Source organism: Coturnix japonica, chromosome 7 (genome assembly GCF_054131305.1).
Source record: "Coturnix japonica strain WE chromosome 7, WE-NBRP24, whole genome shotgun sequence".
In the NCBI taxonomy this organism is placed as follows: domain Eukaryota; kingdom Metazoa; phylum Chordata; class Aves; order Galliformes; family Phasianidae; genus Coturnix; species Coturnix japonica.
In genome coordinates this window covers 4774441-4794101 of record NC_140669.1, presented here as the reverse complement: position 1 = coordinate 4794101, position 19661 = coordinate 4774441, and the positions used below count along the sequence as shown (strand labels likewise).

General features: G+C 38.3%; 1 protein-coding gene across 4 annotated transcripts in view; it reads right to left on the bottom strand.

Annotated features, from left to right (window-relative positions):
• The window catches only part of LOC107317000 (von Willebrand factor D and EGF domain-containing protein-like), a 162922-nt gene that overhangs the window by 39844 nt on the left and 103417 nt on the right, over positions 1-19661 (bottom strand). For all 4 annotated transcript variants that reach the window (XM_085552978.1, XM_015869184.3, XM_085552979.1 and 1 more), the window contains 4 exons: positions 17847-17984; positions 15780-15932; positions 14092-14256; positions 733-1617 (listed from right to left, as the gene is read on the bottom strand). In XM_085552978.1, the coding sequence (XP_085409104.1) occupies positions 733-1617; positions 14092-14256; positions 15780-15932; positions 17847-17984 (1341 nt within the window). The remainder of the gene's footprint in view (positions 1-732; positions 1618-14091; positions 14257-15779; positions 15933-17846; positions 17985-19661) is intronic.

Here is a 19661-nt window from a genome sequence, read left to right as displayed (position 1 = left end):
ACCCTGCACGCCTCTGTGCCATGTGTGCAGAATGTGAGCAGCCACACACAGAATTAAACAGGCCATGCAAACACTTTTTTGCTTTGTGTAGTGAAAGGCCAATTAAGACATCAACTTATCAGAGGGATTTCAACAAAAGGTGTAATTAACGAGAGCTAAGTCAGGGAACTCATTGTTTTAAAAACGTGTGAAATACTGTTGCTTTGCTGAGGTGTTCTAAGCTGTCTAATAAATAAGTCAATATATTGTGAAAACCCTTCTGGTGCTATCCATTTTGGATAGCAGGTTTGGTTTTGTACTTAGGATATGAGATAATTATTTAAAAGTAATTTTTGAGATAGTAGAACAATTAGTTTTTTCATAGAATATAGTTGTATGAACAAGTGGAGTCAATTTTACTCTTTCTCAGAGAAGTTTTGTATGGTTTCAAATCTAATGACTTCACTAGAACGAATCTGGCCTTAAGCAAGGGTAAGCAAGAACACAGTCTATCTCTGGTTTCAATAGATTAGATATTATCAAATAAATGCATCATTTTTGTACACAGAAAGGACCTTTTCTCAGTTATAGGATAACTTTTCCCATTATTCTAAAATATAATTGTTTTTGAAAACTGGTATGATTCCAGCTTGCAAAAATCTCAACATTTGTCATGAAAATTATTTATTACTTTGGAGAGTGATTGGATTTGAAGGCATGAAAGAATTTGAATGAGGTTCCCCCCCCCCTTACCTGCACATGTAACTCCATTACCACTGTATCCACTGGGACAAGACCCACATTTAAATCCTCCATCTTTGGCTAGCTCACACTGCACGCCATTAAAGCATAGCGTTGAACCACAGTGGGCTTTCTGATGGGACCCACTGATGGGTTTTGGCAGTTCCATGTGGTCCATCGCTACACTGGATGCATTTCTTAGGGCTGTGGTCTGTGCTGGAAGCCTTGCTGGGGGAGCAGGTCCAGGCAGGAAGCTGGCACTCTGTGGAGCTGTGTCAAGGGAAAAACCTATCTCATGCAAAGGGAATGTGAGGGGTGTTTCCAAAGAGGAAGCTCTCTGCTGCTCTGTTGTGAGATTTTTGGAGAGTTCAGTCTTTGAGCCTGTAACTTGACTGGGCCATTTCCTGGGAGACAGGCTGTACCTGGAACGAGCTTGCTGAACAGCATGCAGCCGTGTGAAGAATGAGCTTGCATTTGTGTTGAGATGAGAAGGAATGGTCCGTCTTGTTCCTGGCTTGTATTGTTTAAAATGTACAGGGGTAGGAGTTGTCCAATTGACAGCTGCTGTTTTGGGATCTGGCTCCTCCTGCAGAAGGAAAGTGTGTGCATGACTTCTTTTTTCAATAAAAGTCTGTTTCTCAGAAACAGCGGACTCCATATTAGGTATTTTTGCTGACAGAGTCTGAGTCTGTGAAATCTTCCTTTTCATTGTAAAGGACGCTGTATTAATTACTGTGTGGTTTCTTTCCACAGCGTATGTAGCTTCTTGCCTTGGAACTTGAGTTTGGGAAGGAAGGGCATAAATGTTTCTTGATGTCTTGCCTTCTTGATGAGAGCCTCTGGCATCTTCACTGTTTCTTTCAGCAACATCTGTATGGCTTTGGGAAGATCTTGAAACTAGGGCAGAAGGAAGATAGATATTAGTTGAATTTGCTCGTCTAGTGTTTGAAGAAAACACTATGGCCATTTAGATTATAGGTAAACAAAAGAATTCCAATTCTAGAAGAAAATGAGATAATCTGTCATCTGTGCTCAGGGCATATGTGTGTTGGCTGATACAGAAATAGCACAGTGTATCTTCTATAGGTAATAGCATGGGGACCTGCAGAATAGCTATTTATGAATGAGATGAAATATGTTTATATTGGCTTAATACAGAGCCTAAGACAGTAAGTCTCTGTGAAGGTTGGACATTATTATTTGAGGTTACAGGTCACAGCGAGGCAACAGCACTTTCCATGCTGGTTTACCAGTTTTAGCCTACTCTAGTCCATGATATTTTGGGATTGTGTGCTATTCTCTGGGGCACTGTTCAGTTCGTGACCAGCAGAGCTAATATTTATTTCTGGTTACCTGTGTATGTTGCAGTAGTGTACTGAGAGATGCTCTCCTAGGCAGTACATAATACGGAGACTTTGCATTCAAGGTCCTGCAGTCTAAGAGTAGGATGAGACAATGCAGTTTGGGACAGATAAAGATCAGAGATGGAGAAATAAAGAAATGATAAGACAGTCTTTGGCAAGATCATGTCCTAGGCAGATTAGAATCCCATCTCATCATTGTATGACTTCTGCAGTCCTTATGGCAAAGGAAAGTTTGAGGAAAGCATGTAAAGGAGACAAATGGAAAAGCTTTGTTAATAGTGTGTACAGCTCCCTTCAGACGTGAGGGGCAGCATGTAAGAAGGAGTGCTGGTTTGTAACTGTCACCCACTTGTTACAGAGCCAGCCTCCTTTTCCGTTGTAAGGAGGGATGATAGATGGAGAGAGGGTAGTCTGTGAAGAGCCTTGGAAGTGGAGACGAGTAGTTTGAATCAATACTTTCAGGAAGATTAATGGCTATCTGCTGACTCTAATGAATGGAAGAAGCTATTTTTAACCAGTTCTGGCATACTCACTCCATAGGAAACAGAATATTTTGGATCCTGAACAAAAAAACCTCATGAGGTTCTAGAGTTAACCCTATGTGAGGTGTAGCTCTACCTTTTGAATATAAATTTTAATCAATTTCATGAAACTCCCATTGATGTAGAAATTAGTCATAGTTAGCAAGGAAAGAGATAAAGACACTTGGCGAAGGTCAAAAAGAAACTTGGAACGTTGACTAGATCAAAGGAAATTCTGGCATCCAAAACTGTGTTTATTTGGCTGGTAAGCAGTATCATCCTTCTGCTGGCAGATGAGTTTTTGTTGCCCTGAAGCATGATGTTTTGGAGTGGTACGTGATGCTGGTTCAAGCTATGGACATCAGCAGTAGGTAAATACATGGCTTTACTGTGCAAGACAAGGCTGATTAATGATGCGTTTCATGGAGTGGAAAAAAGGATATCTTGAGCCAGGAAGGACATTAGCAACAAGAGTATGAAAGACTGAAGTCAAAGGACTTTTAACAATGAACCTGAGAAATAGGAAAGAAATATCCCTGCAGAAAGTTATAAGTAGCAGATGACCGTTGATGCCTTTAGAAAATTTGATTCAGAAATGACATAAATGGCAGCGAAAGGCCAAATAACCTCTCTGACAAATTTCCCAAATGAGCCCTGATTACAACTTTGAGCTCCTTCCACTGTATTGTAATCAAATGTTTTATCCTGTAGCTGAGTTTTAGCAACTACCGAGAGGATCTACTGGCTACCCAAGTTAGGGAAATCTTTTAATTCCTTAAGAGATGATATAGGTGATATCATCTTTCAAATAATCTTCAGCCTTCCCTGTGAGTGAGAACATGATGTAGTTGGAGTGTGCCTATGACAATGCAGTTTTTACATCTCAAATAGAACTACCTACAAAGACCAGTGATACATTTTGGTTGCTTGTTCACAACGTGTATAGATAGAGATTTCTCATCCCATTATTTCAGTGGACCATCAAACTTCCTAATCTGCTGTAATGGGGACCAGGCATTGATCAAACATGTCTGCTTCGGTGTCCTTTCAGCTTTCATTTTTCCATAGTTTTACTTATAAAGATACTGTAACATTTAGTTAGGATTAGAAACAGATAAAATTGTTCTGGTGTACCTGCAAAATTATTTCTGCATTTTTCCAGATATCTAAATACACCAAAACAAAGAAATATACCCAAAGACTGCAGATTCAGTTGTCTGTAGTCAGCAGCTCTCTCAAATTCTATATCACTTCAATTTATTTTCCTTGCAGTCGATCAATATCTTCAAATGTATAATCCATTATTAATGCAGAAATGTGATTGTGTGAATCTGGTTTTCTCTGTGATGCCACTGTATGATTACATATTGGACTGGATGAAAATAACAAAAAATAAATGACAAGACAAAGTGCTCAAGGTTATACAGTGGTACAAAAATACATTTTCACTGCCCTAAGTATTTCTGCCTGTACTAACTGGGATATGTGCAGAAGTGGGAGAGACTGTTTACTTTTCATGGTCTTGCATAAAAGACTGAGAATCTGATGCTTTGTTCCAGCATTGTGTGGAAGATACTCCATTCCTATCAGTGGAGATAAACCACTGTGAGTTCAGCATAACACCAGGATGGATACTGGGATATTTCCATTTGTGTGGAGCTGTAAGTCCCCCACATGAGAACCCATCCACCGTTGGTTTACTCAGTGTCTGAAAGTCTTTGTGTTGCTTGTATGAAGTTTATAGATCAGAATCATCATAATCAGTATATGGTTTGTGCATGCCAAAGCCACAATGATGTTGTTAAAGTACGGCACATTCTGATTTCTTCTCTTGCCTGAATGGCATTTTATAGTACCTACTAGTTATGCGTAGATGAATTGGATCATGTTCATTCTGAAGGTAATAAAACAGCTATAAAGCCTAGTGAAAATAGCAGTTCACAAACAGAGCAGACACTCAACAGTCTCTAAAATCCAAGCTGAATTGTCAACACTGAAACACTGAAGAGCAATCTAATCTATTTTCTCTCTTTTGAGTTTCTAGGTATTTTTTGCATTTCAGAAACAGGCTATTTCTAGACTTGAATTGGGTAAAATCCCATCCCTTTCTGGCATCAGTCATTACTCAGAGAGAGGGAATTTAATTCTCTGCCTGGGACAGAGTGGACCATGCCAGTGACCTCATTCCTCCGTGCTGTTCATCCAAGTTTTCACTGGTCTTAGACTCAATCACCTCCATAGTAATGCCTTGGAGACACCCTGAGCCACAGCTGACAGCTCACACTCTTGCTGTAAACTTCTTATAGACATGAGTAGTTCCTATCATTCCATTGGCGTGCTTCTCTTCACAACTATTAGTTAGAAATTTCAAGTTTTTATTTTTTGTTTTTTTATTTTTTAATGTAAGCATGCTTTTTTAGGTAATCACATCAGCATTGCCCTGCAGTCTCTGTGTAACCCAGGTGTTGCTTTGCCCTTTAGTCCACTAAAATTCCCCAAACCAGCCTAGAATCATAGAATCACCAAGGTTGGAAAAGACCTAAAAGATCATCCAGTCCAACCGTTCACCTATTACCAATAGCTCCCACTAAACCACATCCCTCAACACAACATCCAGTCGTTCCTTGAACACTCCCAGGGTTGGTGACTCCACCACCTCCCTAGGCAGTCCATTCCAATGCCTGACCACTCTTTCTGAGAAGTAATACTTCCTAATGTCTAGCCTGAATCTCCCCTGCCGCAGCTTGAAACCATTCCCTCTAGTCCTAATCTCTAATCCTAACTCTTCATTTGAAGATTGGTTTCTTCTCCTTAGCGAGATCATCTGTCTGTTTTCACTCCCACCTGTCAGTTTGGAGCATTATGGACACCTTTAATTCTGATCAGGTTGCAGCTGTTTTAGAATTCTGTGAGTAGTTTCAGAATTCATCTCATTATTAGCACAATTCAATAAATTTACAATTTGTGTAGTTTTAGAGCTATTAACATTTAGTAGTACATGCTGTGTAGCACATTTCTCATTCAGAAGAACCTCGAAAGAGAAATGCTCTTTTGACATATTACACTATGTGGGTCATCATTTAAAATTTGAAACATCCACCAGCACATATATCTTATTTAAAATGTCAAGAGAGAACAAAAAAATTACACTGGTCTAAGAAGCCGTGTTACCAGAGCATTAGAGATCAACCCATTTATCTCTCTGCTATGCCACATTAATATTTTTTCTGTGTTTACTTGGTGAGAAAGGGGAAACAGAGCAGCTGTCAATAGGAAGCTCTAGGGAAATTCTCTTTCTCCGTCAGCTCTTAATTTTTATTTGATGAAGTTCTGGCATCACTCTTTTCTCTATTCAGAATTTATTTAATTGCTACATCTTCTCTTTGGCCATCCAAACGTGACCTAAAACCTTCCCCTCCTGAATGTCCAATAATAATACTTTGATTCTCCCTTTCTTGCTCTCAAGCATCCTGAATTTCCCTACATTTGGAAGTTGGTTGAACTTCCCAAGTCACTGAATTTCCCTTTAAGCAAACTGCAAACAATAACTCCCAAAACATCCAAAGATGAAAGAGATGTGAAGCTTATGTCTATGCCACTCGCTGTGCATAGGTGGACAGAATAAGTCAGCCAGACTATTAGGCTGATGCTGGACTAATGCAGTTCAAATGCTTGTGAACCTAATGTGCCCTGCGTCCAGACAGGTCAGCCCATGAGCAAAGCAGTTGCCCTGGTCTGCATCCATCTGTATAGGCATATGCATCCTCAGTAAACTCTGGGCTCCCAAACCATCATTTCTATGTTAATTCACTCATTCGTTGCTTTATTCATAAAACTAGAAGGAAAGCATCTAGTTAGCTGTCTGTGAACTATGTTGCTTCTGTTGCCGCTGTTGCTATCTGAGCAATTCTCTTCCCCTTCACCTACCAATACCATGAGCAGTAGGGAATATTCTATGGAACTGGCATTATAACCATTCCTTCCTCTGTTGCAGACTCTTTTGTCTGTCAAATGTGGCTGCAGCTGTACATACACCATTCTGCAAAACCAGTCATAATTCACAATACAAGTTTATTTTGTATGTCTGAAACATAAAATCATTCAATTCTGTCTCAGTGCCTGTTGTGAAGGAAAAAGCATGGAATCTGCAGCCAGTTCACCCATTAAACTTCATTTAGAATTCTCCCTGTTTGCAGAGTAAATAATTCCCACAAATATCAGCAAATGGATCTATGGAGATGTCTGCTGCTTTGTAAGCATTCTGTTGATAATCTTTGGCATTACTTAGAAGCATCCAAACTCAAAGTTCCTAAATAGTGAACTGAGGATTCTGTTTACCTCAACATAGAGGCGATGTTACATTACAGTGCACAGAGCTCCAGAGGACCTTGGAAAAACATTCACCCTGAAGGAAAGCTTGGTAGATAGTCTCAAATTCCTTGAAGTAATACAGCCTGAAGTTAATTCTCTAAATGTCTTCAGCATGGAGGAAGTTAAATTCTTATTTAACTGTTCTAAAACAAAGTTTACGACTTCTAAATCTACAATCAAGGTACCCTATGCAAAGACACGTAACTAAGCCAAACAGTACCGTATTATGCTTAGGGGGCAATATGAGACCTACCCTAATGCGTGGCAGCTTTATGTAAGGTGCATGTATCTGTGTTCCTAGGAGGTATCTAGCTTTTAGATAGTACTGTTCTTAGGACAAAGGATTGAAGGAAAAGTACAAGGACATTGCAAGAAGCACTAAGTTATATGGAAAAACTGAGCCTCTGAAGAAAGTAAAGTGGTTTGTTCCTTTGTTTGTAACCACTGTTGAGTCTTGGGTTTTGCCGCTTTGTTCTGTTGTTGATTTCTTCATTTATTTTTGCCTTTTGTGATGCATTCTGTAAGCCTTCAAGGGAGATTTTGAAGGCCGTGTTTTGTGAGGTTGTCTTTTCTAAAGATGGTATGAGATTTATTGATTGAGGAGATGTGAACGCGCTCCCCAGTGTTCCGTTTTCCTCTAGATGTGTTTCTCAATATTTTTCAATATCTTTTTCAGATTGTTTATAGATATTTATGAACCAGCTGTTCATAAATTGAATTGAAAAGTTCTCTTCCAGGGATGGGAAGCTCAAGGTATTTGGTGAGCTCTCACCCTTCGCACAGAAGACATGCTGCTTTCTGTTCCTTTGTTACTCTCTTTCTCTGCTCCATGCATTCATTGGCTCAAAAACATTTTCTGCTTCAATTTTTAGAAGTGCTCTTCCTGTGTTTTTCTCTGAATCTCCAGGTAACAAAACAGGAAGTAAAGAAGTAGAGGTGTGCTTGAATGCACTATGGATCCTTCACTTAATGCCCTCAAAGTAACATCATTGCCCTTTCTTCTGTTATTCCTTGCACACCTTTCAGACCCGAGATTTTACTCTTGTTTTTTTGTCCTTCCTTCTCCAATTATTTTAGTCCACAACTGGATTATTTCAGCAGCTATAAAGACAGCATGAAGATAGATTTAATAAAAGGGAATTGTATTTTCTATTCAGGGATTGGTAGTGTATTTTACTTCAGCTCAGCGTTCAGAGAGATGGGAAAAATTATTAAAAGCTGTGTTCTTATCTGATGATGCCTCATGGCCCTTCAGACTCTCTTGACTTGAAAAAGTTGATAGATATATGCAAAACGGGCAAAATCGAGGCAGATCCTCTCTGAAGCATCCCTGTCTAACTGTCTGAAACTTCTATGCAGAATCCTTTAGAACTGCAATAGCAGATCATAAAGAAAGTTTCTAACATTTCTTCAAAAGAAAATCCATAATAGTTCATCAAAGGAAAAATAGCTTAAATTTGAATATTTTACTGTTTTTTTTTTTCTTTTCCTCTATTTAATTCAAGAAGTAAATGGTCTGAAATAATAATTATGTTGTTTTGGGTTGTAAACACATAAAAATGAGTTACTTTACATATGAAAGCCAAGAAACAATCTGAGTTATGCCTTGCTGGAGAACAGTAATGAATCTATTTTAATACCTTAAAAGCAGATATAAATACCTTGAGCGAAACTGTGCTTTAACAAGTTTTCTACATCTTCAACTGATAGGAGTGGCATCTATCTATACTTCTTATGCATATACATGCATATATATATTTATATATAAGGCTTTAATAGCTACGAAGAAGATAATGGGTCTCCCTTTCTCCCCACTGTAATGTATTCCGCTTTGTATTGTTTACCAGTCCTTTTCGTTATCATTGGCTTTGCTTCCATATTGAGTGGCAGAACTCTTGCATCGCTTGAATGAGGCCAGGATATTGGTTCAGGATGAGTTATAATTTTAAAAGGCTTCTAAGTGCCTTTAAGAAAACAATGACATTATCAAATTTGTGAAAACAGGGTTGGTTCACGTTAAAAGCTGCAGCTATTACAGTTAGATGATTAAATAGGATTGGGAATATTAAGAGGAGATAATCTTGTTTTCTATTCTGCTAACGTTAAAAAAAAAGGGGGAAAAAAAGCCAAAATAAAAGAAAACAGCATCAACAAAGACCCCTATAGAGCCTCTATCCTCCATAGATTATTTCTTGGAGACTGAGTTGTTATTATCACTTAAAAGTCATGATGGCATGGGGATTGCTTAAGCAAAAGATGGTACATTCTTGGTAGGGGAGAAATTTAATCTGCGCTTGATGCTCTGATTGAATGTAAATATTATTCATGGCATGTAGCTTAGTCCTCTTTCCTAGTGGTTTTATGACTTGGGCTTCATTGGACTTCTATTGCTGAGCTACATCATTTCCTGAATATATCATCTGGATTGGAAGCACTTAACAAATTCTGGATTGACAGAGTATAAGGATCAGTGAAGCTGGAAACTGTTTATATTTTAAACTATCTAAACATATTATTCCCACTGTGCCTACTTTAGTTATTATGTGTGGGTCATAGCATATACTCTGTGGGCTCCTGTATTTTTTCTGAAAGTGCATGATGTTGTATTAGTTATTCCTAAGGAGGAAAAAGCCATCTAAAAGACTCTCAGGTTCTCTTTCTACTCTGATAAGTACGGAAGTGGCCTTTCAGAGGCAGGTGCCTACTCAGAGGACAGAAAAAGGTCACAGCTTATGTCCATCTGACCATCTTGATCATTACTGGTATACCACTTGCAGAAATGTATTTTTCATGAACTTAATTTGTATGGAATATCGTTGTGTGTCATTTCTAACCACACTTCATCTGCCATTTCATCACATACTCCTAGAAGGAGCCATCACAACACAACTGGTCAGTTTGCAAAAAGGTACGTTTGGGCCTAAGATACAGAAAATGGAAACACAGTTTATGAAACACAGGTTTCATAGATCAAAGATGGACTCTGTGTCCAGGGTTTCGATGGCTGGAGTCAGCTGTAGGCAATGCTTCCCAGTTTCAGAGCTCACAAGAATCAGCAGCTGGGATGTGTTACCATACAGAGCCAGATCAAAGCAGTATTTAATTTACTATTTATTTTGTATTTTTACTGCATCCTTTTTTTTTTTTTTTTTTTTTTTTTGTGAGGTTCTCTGACAGCTTCACAGCTGATGACTAAAGCATTGAAATATCACTGCCTTGTCACATAAACAGTCAGGACTGATTGGTTCCTCATTGTACAGCATCCTCTGAATGCTGTTAAGTGTATGTGTTGTATCTCTATCTGCCAGTGCATACAGACTTCGTAGCTGCAAGTTCTGTGTGTGATGTGCCTACATTTACACATTTTTCATCCTCCCTAGGCTCATGCTGTTAGGGCAATGCTCTTCATTTAATGGAATCACTTCTGATTTACACTCTTGTAAGTACGAGTGGAATTTGAGCCTTGATCTTTTTAATGCAAATTCATCAATTCTGTTTGATGAAAGGATTCCACTATGTTCTTCAGTTGCTTCTTGAAGTAAAGTCATTTAATTAGTTTCATGCAGCAAGAAGTCCCTACTTCTTGCAGTTAGCCCCAGAGCTGGAACCTCATGTTGGCAACCAAAACTCTCATTGTCGTGTTTTCAAGGAGTTACTTATTTTTCACTGACAGCAATCACTGATGACTGCTAACAATGACAACAATGATTTCAAAGCTGAAAGCTAAGAATAATATGTTTGTATATGTTAGTTCTCTTCTGGAGCACTGTGTTCAAATGCATCCCTTCTTTTAATTCAAATATTGTATTCAGCTTTGATCTGACAGTGGTACAAATTAGAAGGTCACAGAGGTTTCCCTGATGTAAAATCAAAGTGAATTCAGAAGCACACAGCAGGTGCTGGAATAGTGTAAAATGGAGGACATAAACATAACAAATAGCTGGCAAATCCAAAACTATATCAAGCGGCAAATGTCTACACAGTACTGCAAATTAACTGCTGTAGCAGGAGTGTCTGCAGTGGTGCTCAGAATGGAGGGCAGAATTCACTTACAGAGATCACAAAATAATTTTCTCCCCTGATCTTTGGCTACCTAAACCAGAAGAGGCAGAACAAGCTGTCTCTAAGGGATCTTTTATCTGTGATGGATGTGGCTCTGCTTTGTCCAGTAAAGTTGCTGATTTACTAATAGGAAAATATAAGTCTTTAGTGATGACATCTACGTTACTAACCTGAGAAAGAAAGTTCAAACAGATGTGTATCTCTAGGACTGTGAGTGATGAAACAGTCCAGAAGAATACCGTTAGCATCTGATGAGATGTAATATTGGAACCTGCAGTCACATCACTGGCATCCCCCATCCAGATCTATTCATTTTCTTTATTCAGAGAACATTGCCTATGATACGGCAAGGTTTGATATAGATGTGGTTCTCCAACAAAAAGGTAACAGATGTTTTATATAAATGTGAAATGTGCCCAGTGAAGATTTAAATTCCTCAGACTTTCCTTCTTATTGCACTGGCAACAAAATTAAGAGACTGTTGATGCTTCTAGTAAATTTAACAAATATACAGGTCATCTGCTGCATGGATTTTGGAGGGAGACAAATACTTTTCTTTCACACACCTGAAAACATTACATATGAGAATGCATTTTTAAAACTTATGATTTATGTATGAATCTCCGTAAGGGTTTTGATACTTGAATTTTTGTTCCTTGGGACTCATCTGATGGACCTCAAAAATTATTGCAATCAAGTCTGATGGATTTAAACTGATACAGACTACTGGTACCAACCAGGTAAAGCATGTGAGAAGAGAATGAGGCCCTACACTGTTGGCAGAGCAACCATAGAGGGCTTAGAAAACTGTTTGTGGAAATTATGGAGTTTGCACTATGCCAAGTACATCGAAAAATTAATGCCTGTCCCATATCAATGCTGAGCAAATGTATTTTGCTGATTAGAAATCAAAACTGAAGGGCTTCTAAGTGCATCTTCTTTGTCAAAGGGACTTAGGAAAAAAAATTCTTCAAGCATAATTTTCTTTGCTCTATAGTCTAAAAAGGCAGTTGGGTAATTTTTGTGATTTCTGTATGAATGCATACTTGTCCATTAATCCTTAAATAGTAACAATTGAGTATAACTTCACATCAAAAAGAGCTAATAAACATACAAAGTAGGAATTAATGAACATTTTTTACATTAAAGTTAGTAGAGCTGGAAAAAAGGGACATATGTAATCTCAGTACCTTCATAAGCACTGCAGCAAGCTGAAGAGGATTTGTTCCGTTCTGTTTGAAGAATGATAGCGTAAGTTAGAAGAGAGAGAAGCTATTATTCTAACAGAGAGGATTTCACAATATTCTTAATCCATGACTGTACATGAATTTAATTGAAAATTCATTCCTTTTTGTCTGGTATCTTTTAAACATCGATGCTGTACAATCCTTCTGCTTGAACTGGCAAAGCACATGTGAAAGAGAGCTAAACCGATCCTGTTGGTTATAAATTAGGACACATAAAGCTGCAGAAATTTCTTTCATTTCTAAATACAAAAATGAAGGACTATTCGCATTTAATCTTGAGGAACATGACTGTTTTAAAGGCTGGTCTTGCCCTTGGCATAGGAACATACAGACATCTTACATAAGGCAAGAAAGATAGAAAGTAATGCAATTACAATTCCTCAAGCCCAGAAAAATGAAAATTGTTCCTAAGACTGAGAAGAGAGCTAAAGATTTGTTTGATTAAGGTACAAATATCTGTAGAATATTTGTTTTACTCAGCAGCACAGAAATGATCTTTGCAGTATACAACATATATCCCATTATCCAATTGATGGCAGGGTGGAACTTTGGGCAGTGACAGAAATGTTGTTTTATCTATCTGCTCAGTGATTCACATTTTTTTTTTGCTCAACTGCTTTTACAGCTTTGCCAAGTTACAGAACAGTCAATAGCTGACGTTACGCCTCTGACAAACCAATACAATGTACGTACCCATCGCAAGACAGAGCAAGGAAAATGTTAGTTTTGTTTTTTTGTGACCTTTAAATTCTGAGGACTGGCTAAAATCAATTTATAGTTCAAAAAGACAGGATGATACCCACTCTAAACAGTAAAATTGCTTTGGCTTTGAAAGTTTGCGTTAAGTACAACACCTAGGCAATAGCCATTGATTTGGATACAGAATGAGTAGTGAGAGTAGGTTTGGAGAGTGTTGGAGGTCAGGGAACACCCTAATATGTTTCAAGTGAGTCTGTCTTGAATGCTTAAGAAAAAGATCTAGAGGAAAAACAGGGAACCCGACCTAATAACTACTTTTATGTGGGAGTAAACATCAGTTCTCTTGACAAATCACTCAGTGCAGTGCAAAGAGTACAGCCATCCAGACTGCCCCTAGAGAACTATGCATTGAATTATGAGAATTTCATTGAGAGAGAGCAAGATTGGATGACTGATAAGTAGTTGCTCTGCTATTGTCATTTTCTGCTTGAGGTCAGGACCCAGCTTTCCTCCTGTCACAACAGAAGACTTCTTCTAATGATCAGTCCTCAGAGATTAATGGGCCAGCTGAGTTTCAGAACTCCCAAAGGAAGAATACTGCTCAGGCTACAAAAGATGCTGTTGAAATGTTTTAATTATCAGTTGCCATTGTGTTGCTGCTAAGGTTGTTCTTACATGGCACTTTGTTCATCATCATCTTCACAGGTTACCATGGAGAACAGATGCCTTGCCACAAATAAATTAGGAGGGAAGGAAAGCAGAGTGGTACTGGCATGTGTCATGTTCCTATCCCACGGAGGAGGAAACATGTTTTGAAATCATATGTCTGTGCGGTGGCAGAAATACAAATGTGGTGATTCGTACATCTAGTAAGTCCTGTCCTGATGAATTCTACTAGTGGCAAATGAGAGGGTGAATCTCATTCCCGAGAGACAGGGACTCCTGAAATAAGATGCGCTGCTTGTCAGGGAGGAGAATTCACAGTTGGAAGAAAGGCACTGGGGTTCAACTTTAAAGCACACTGTATTGTAATGCCGTACTACTTCAGGTTCACTGACAGCCTTTGTCTGCAAAGCTATTTCAGAACATCCAAAAATTAGAAAGTACCTGGTCTGGGGGTTTTGCTGCAGATTCGGCCATTTCCAAAAAACCCTGTTGGACATCGGCCACAGACATAGCCAACATAAGGGGGTTTCCTGTCAAAACACAGCACTCCAGGAAAGCATGGCCTGTTGGCACAGGTGGTAACGTGGGGCTGATGTGCTGTGTGGCCTAGAAAGAAAATGGGAGTTCAAACATGTGTTATTTATCATTTCTCAAACAAGATGCACGTATGCAAGTAAGTATGTCTAAGCTCATCTAAAGTTTTTATTCTGCTTTTATTCTTTTGAAGAGTAATTAATGCAGAATGTTCCCAAACCTTGCGCCAAGTGTGAGAATGTCCTGTAGGCAGAGTGTAACAGAACAGCTGTTTCTCATTAAAGCAAGATTTATTAGTCTTCTACATATTTACAAGTATATAACTCAAAGTTGTTAGGCATTTATCATTGATAATATAGAAACTGTAATTTTCAGCATAAGTGAAAGATTAACTGGGTAAGAAACTGTTATTCAGATATCATTCTGGTCTCTTATAATTGGAATGTAATCACCAAACCTCACAGTACATATATACCTTAAATTTAAGAATTCACTGACAAGTACTTATGTTTCTGATCTAGAAATCATCTTCAAAGTGTTGAACCTTGTATGACAAGAGACTATTTTAATTATCTTAGAAATATGTGCTAAATTAAACACTGGTAGTATATGGTATTTTATCACTTATGATGTCACTGAATAGCATGAATATGAACTCCCTGTGAAGTATTTAATAGTGTCGACAGAGAACAGATGATGAATAAAATCCTAATGATGGTTGTAGATCTTTTATAATGGCCTCCAGTGAGGTCTCAATCATGATTCTCAAGCATTTCCAGTGTTTTCATTGCATGTTACGTACAACAATATGACAGATGTATAAAAGTCATTTTCTGGTCACGTTTTGGCTAGCCTGGCACAGATACACAAAAGAAGATGAGAAAAAAAGACTATTTTCTCCCACATACATCCCTACAAAACAGATGTACCAAGTCTAAATTATTCTATTCCCTGCTCTCACTAGAAAATCAAGGAAAAATGCAATACTGATTAGAAGTGGGTCAACATAAGCAACATACACTCTATTTTGAAGGTGCTGTAGTGCTCTGGGTCCTGCTGTAATGATGGGACAAATATTCTGGGAAAAGCATCTGCTGTAGTCATATTGATTTATGCTCAAAGCTTGGTCTTAATGCAGTGACTGCTGGTCAGATGATGGAATAAAATTCAGCATCACTTGTTTATGGCAAGTTGGCATAAGCTGTCATTCTTATCATCTTGTTTTCCATTGATCACTATGATTTGGAGTGATTGTGTTCTATCTCAAAACTGATGAGATTGTACTTAAGCCTGACCGGTCTGATTGCTGCTGCTGTAAGGGCTCTTTTCCCATGCAAAATTGTTTAGCAGCAATCTACAGGCTGATGTGTTGTGGAGATTTTAACTCTGTCTTTCTGTGATGTGTTATAAACAGCTTATGTTTATTGTTAAAATGGCTAAATGCATGATTTCAGAATATGTAAACTGCAACATGGACACAGTGGTATGGTTGGATGGTTGATTCTAGGTGGTTTGATAGGTGATCCTTGTGATCTTTTCTGACCTTAACGAGTCTGTGAACAGCTGAAAAATATTTTGTATTCTTGTATACCTACCGTGATTATGGCTTATGTTAAAATGCTTAATTACAGGAGAATTCTTTGCCTCTAAGGGTTGCAGTGGCCACTGAACCTCAGTTTTGTTCAATTCACCTTTGCCATTGTTGTTGTCCATGATTAAAGCTTTTGTAAAGTCAGCAGCAAGCACAGCTGTGGAAAGAAAACATGGAGACGAGGAAACGAGGTGTTAAGGGCTTATCTGTGATTGATGATAAAAAGCAACAGTAACAGCAAGTCAGATAGTTTGCCATCAGTTTGCTCTGGAAGCTGACCCTCAAGCAAATAAAGGCAAATCAGGTGAGTCAGCTGCTGACATTCAGCAAAGCTTCTGCATAAATATAGAAAAAATTACAATGCACAAACTCAATAATCCTTGCTTATCTGAGAAACATACTTAATATGCACAGTGATCTTTTATTGAGCTAAGGGCAGTAGGAAGGCATCAGGTCTCTGTGTAGTGTGTGGTGTTGGATGAAGACAGTAAACAAATGCTTGGGACCTGAAGTTTGTTTGATTCCTGCTTCTCCTTGAAAGCTTCTGCCTGAAACTGCATTGTGTGTGTGCTTGTTGGCTTTAGTTCAGCTACAAACTTTGTATGCTTCAAAATATCTGTGCTAACTATATATAAATGCAAAGAGAAAAGCTGATTGCTGGAACCTTTTGAAAAATATCAATTTATACAAAATTTGAAGAGAATTGCTTGGATGATCTGGGGATTGCTAAGTCTGCATGTGTGTGTGCTCTGAGTTACACAACTGCTGCTCTGAGTCTCCTGGATTTTCTGTACTCTTAACAGAGCCTGAGTCTATGACCTGTATGTATGTTGAATAATGCAATGAGCTGTACCCCACTTTAGCTATTATAATATTACTTTAGGTTTCTCCTTCCTCTGAGAAGCCTTTACCCTTCAGCAAAGGAAGCATGGGTGGGCAAGCTAAGCTTGTGTGTTAGAAGGAGGAAGGATGATTTCAAGTTAAACTGTTTAGCTTGTTCTAACAAACATGTATTTTAGAACTAAGGAAATATATCTGCAATTAAAAAATGCATAGGAAGAAATTATGAAAATATGATGATCATAATTTTGTATAAATTTCCTTGTTAGTCAAATTACCTAGAAAAATAGAAAACCACAAAACAGGTGCCAAATCACTTTGAAATAATCAGCATGGCTAAACAAGACATTAAAGAAAACATCTCTATGCAGATGTTTGGCAATATGATCGAGGGGTTTTTTCCTTTTGGCAGTCAATATAAGAAAAAGTAAATATTTCCATCATTTTCTTCTTGGACTTGATTGGAAACCCCAACAGCTAAGTGCAGAACACACTGAATGGTGAGTTTTCTTGTCCTTGCTCACTAAATGTCATTACTGGATTTGTGTGTGTGACTGAAGAAAGCAGGGTGTGGGTATTTTATTTCTCATGCAGTGGAAAGGCATCAGCATGGTGCAAAGTCACTGTAGCTTCCTGCTCAAGAGTTTGCAGAGAACTGCCTCAGCAACACATACTGGACATACATATTAAATTGTCCCCAGACTTTTACTTTGCTTATTGGGGTCTGTGGCATGATCTCATGTCAAATGTAAGCTCAGCAGCCGTGGGCTTTGCCCTCTCATGAAATACACAGCAGAGAGAGGTGAAATTTGTGAAGGATTTGCAGGTGGACCTTCTGCCTCCTACCCCACATCCATCCCACTCAGCATTCACTCAGAACAGAACTAATCCTGGAGGTGCTCCCCAGCTACTTGTTACTGGGTGATTTATTTATGATAGAGGTAGTGGGGAACCTGGAGAACATCCTTGGCAAATTATCTCGCTGACATCTGAAAAATACCTTTTTTGTATGCTGTGGTGTTCATTCTAATCAAAATGAAACTGAACTGCAGTGAAAAACAGCAAACTGAGACCAATTTGCAATTATCCATATTAATATAAGATGACAGTAGTCTGGTTTGTATGTTTAAAACTCTGTCCTTGAAGTGAATGACAAAGTACTCAATTGAGAATAAGAGCAGTAGAAGTGGGCCCATTTTTACCCTTTTATTATAACAAATCATGCTCTTACATTTGCAAGTTTTACCATTTCCTTCCATCCCACTCGGACAATTTCCACATACATATGATCCAAAGGTGTTTATGCAGGACACTCCAGGAAAACATAGACCCTCCTCGCATTCATTCTGGTCTTCCTGACAAGTAAGCCCTGTGGCAAAACAAGCAGAGGTTAATAATCAGGTGATATTCCCTGTTTATACTTCAGCTCAAATGTTCATTCAGACTGAGGCTTATTTCTCATCTGTAAACTCATTACATGGGATGTCACTCACGTTAGCATCAAATTCCCCACGCTTGGCCTTAAACATACTTTCATCAGACTGTTTAGTACTGTTCTTGTTGGCACCAGGAGTGCTGAACTTGGGACTACTCCTCCTAGAAACCTGTGCATATTAAATAACGACTCTGCCTTTTATATCTTAGCTGCTGTTCTTGTTATCATGTTTATGTAAGATCTTTGTCATACACCAAAGCAGCCAATGTACCCATTTTGGCTTTAGGATATGAAGAGTCCCACACTGACACTCTGCGCTCTTCATTTCTATGGGAATGTCACACTATCAATAGCTTACTGTACAACAGCCTGACAGGGTTTGGCTAAAGGTGAATCTGACAAAATGATCGAATTTAAAACAAAACAGTTTTTTTCTATTTGAATTAAAATTTGAAGGAACTGTCTCTGAGCCACAGAGCTGGCGTTCAGAAGATAAGCTGCCCTAGGATCTAAATCCCAAACAATAGATCTTGGCTGCTGTTGGTTTTTTGTCTGTAAACATTTTAAAATCCCTTGAAGTAATTCATGTTCAGAGTCACAGCACCGGATGAATGAATGAATGGTTACCTGTAGAGAAGGCTGAACCCAAAGCTAAAATGTCTATGTCAACATGAAGTGATGTGGCGTAATCATATATGCTGTTGTTTACAGGCTCACTTGGGCTTTAGATAAGCATGCTGCTCAATATGTGCACTTGAGAAAATTTGCTTGACTGCTGTTGGTTACTGGAATATGCATCCCAGTCTTGAATTATCCCATAATATCTCTACTAAGGAATGTTCTTTGTTCTTTGCTCCTTGTAAGAATAACCAACGAGATTGGGATGATTTCTGGGGAGTCCAAATGACTTCTTCAAAGTATACCATAAGGTGCAGAATGGCTTGTTCCTTATTGGATATTCAGGTTGATTAAGATATTCTATCTTTTTATTCTTAAAACTTCTTTCTTCAAAACAGAAGTTTGGCACAGAGGAATGAATTAGAGAAACAGAACGTTGTTATTCATCTTCTGCAGCATAATCTCTCATTTCTTCAGCATTTCAGATAGGTTCCAGAGCTGCTTTCAAGTTAAAATAGCATCTCCATGTAAGAAAATCCAATTGAAGTCTCTCTTGGTTGTACTGCCTCAATATAGCTAGTGACTTCACCTTCTCATGCCTGCTTTGTCTTGTGGGCAGACAAAAAAATGAACAGCAGAACAAAAGCCATGTCCTTTTTCTGGTGCCATCTGAATAGAGATTGTTCTACTTGTGCATGCTTCTTGCTTAGGAAAGCACTCCTTGTTTGGACATCACTTAGTGTTACAGGTATTAATTTAGTTTTTCTCTTTTGTTACATTTTGGATTATTGTTTATAATGTATAATTTAATTAGCACATTGATAGCATCATGCTGTTTCTATCTGATACTGCTTTCTGATAACACATTAGGAGATTCTTAGACATCATATTGTGGGGAATATTGAATGAGTTTTCTGTTGTTTAGATTAGTAATTATTTTTTTTTTCCCTAAGTGTAGTTTAAAGATGAAACACAATAACAGGCAATCAAAGT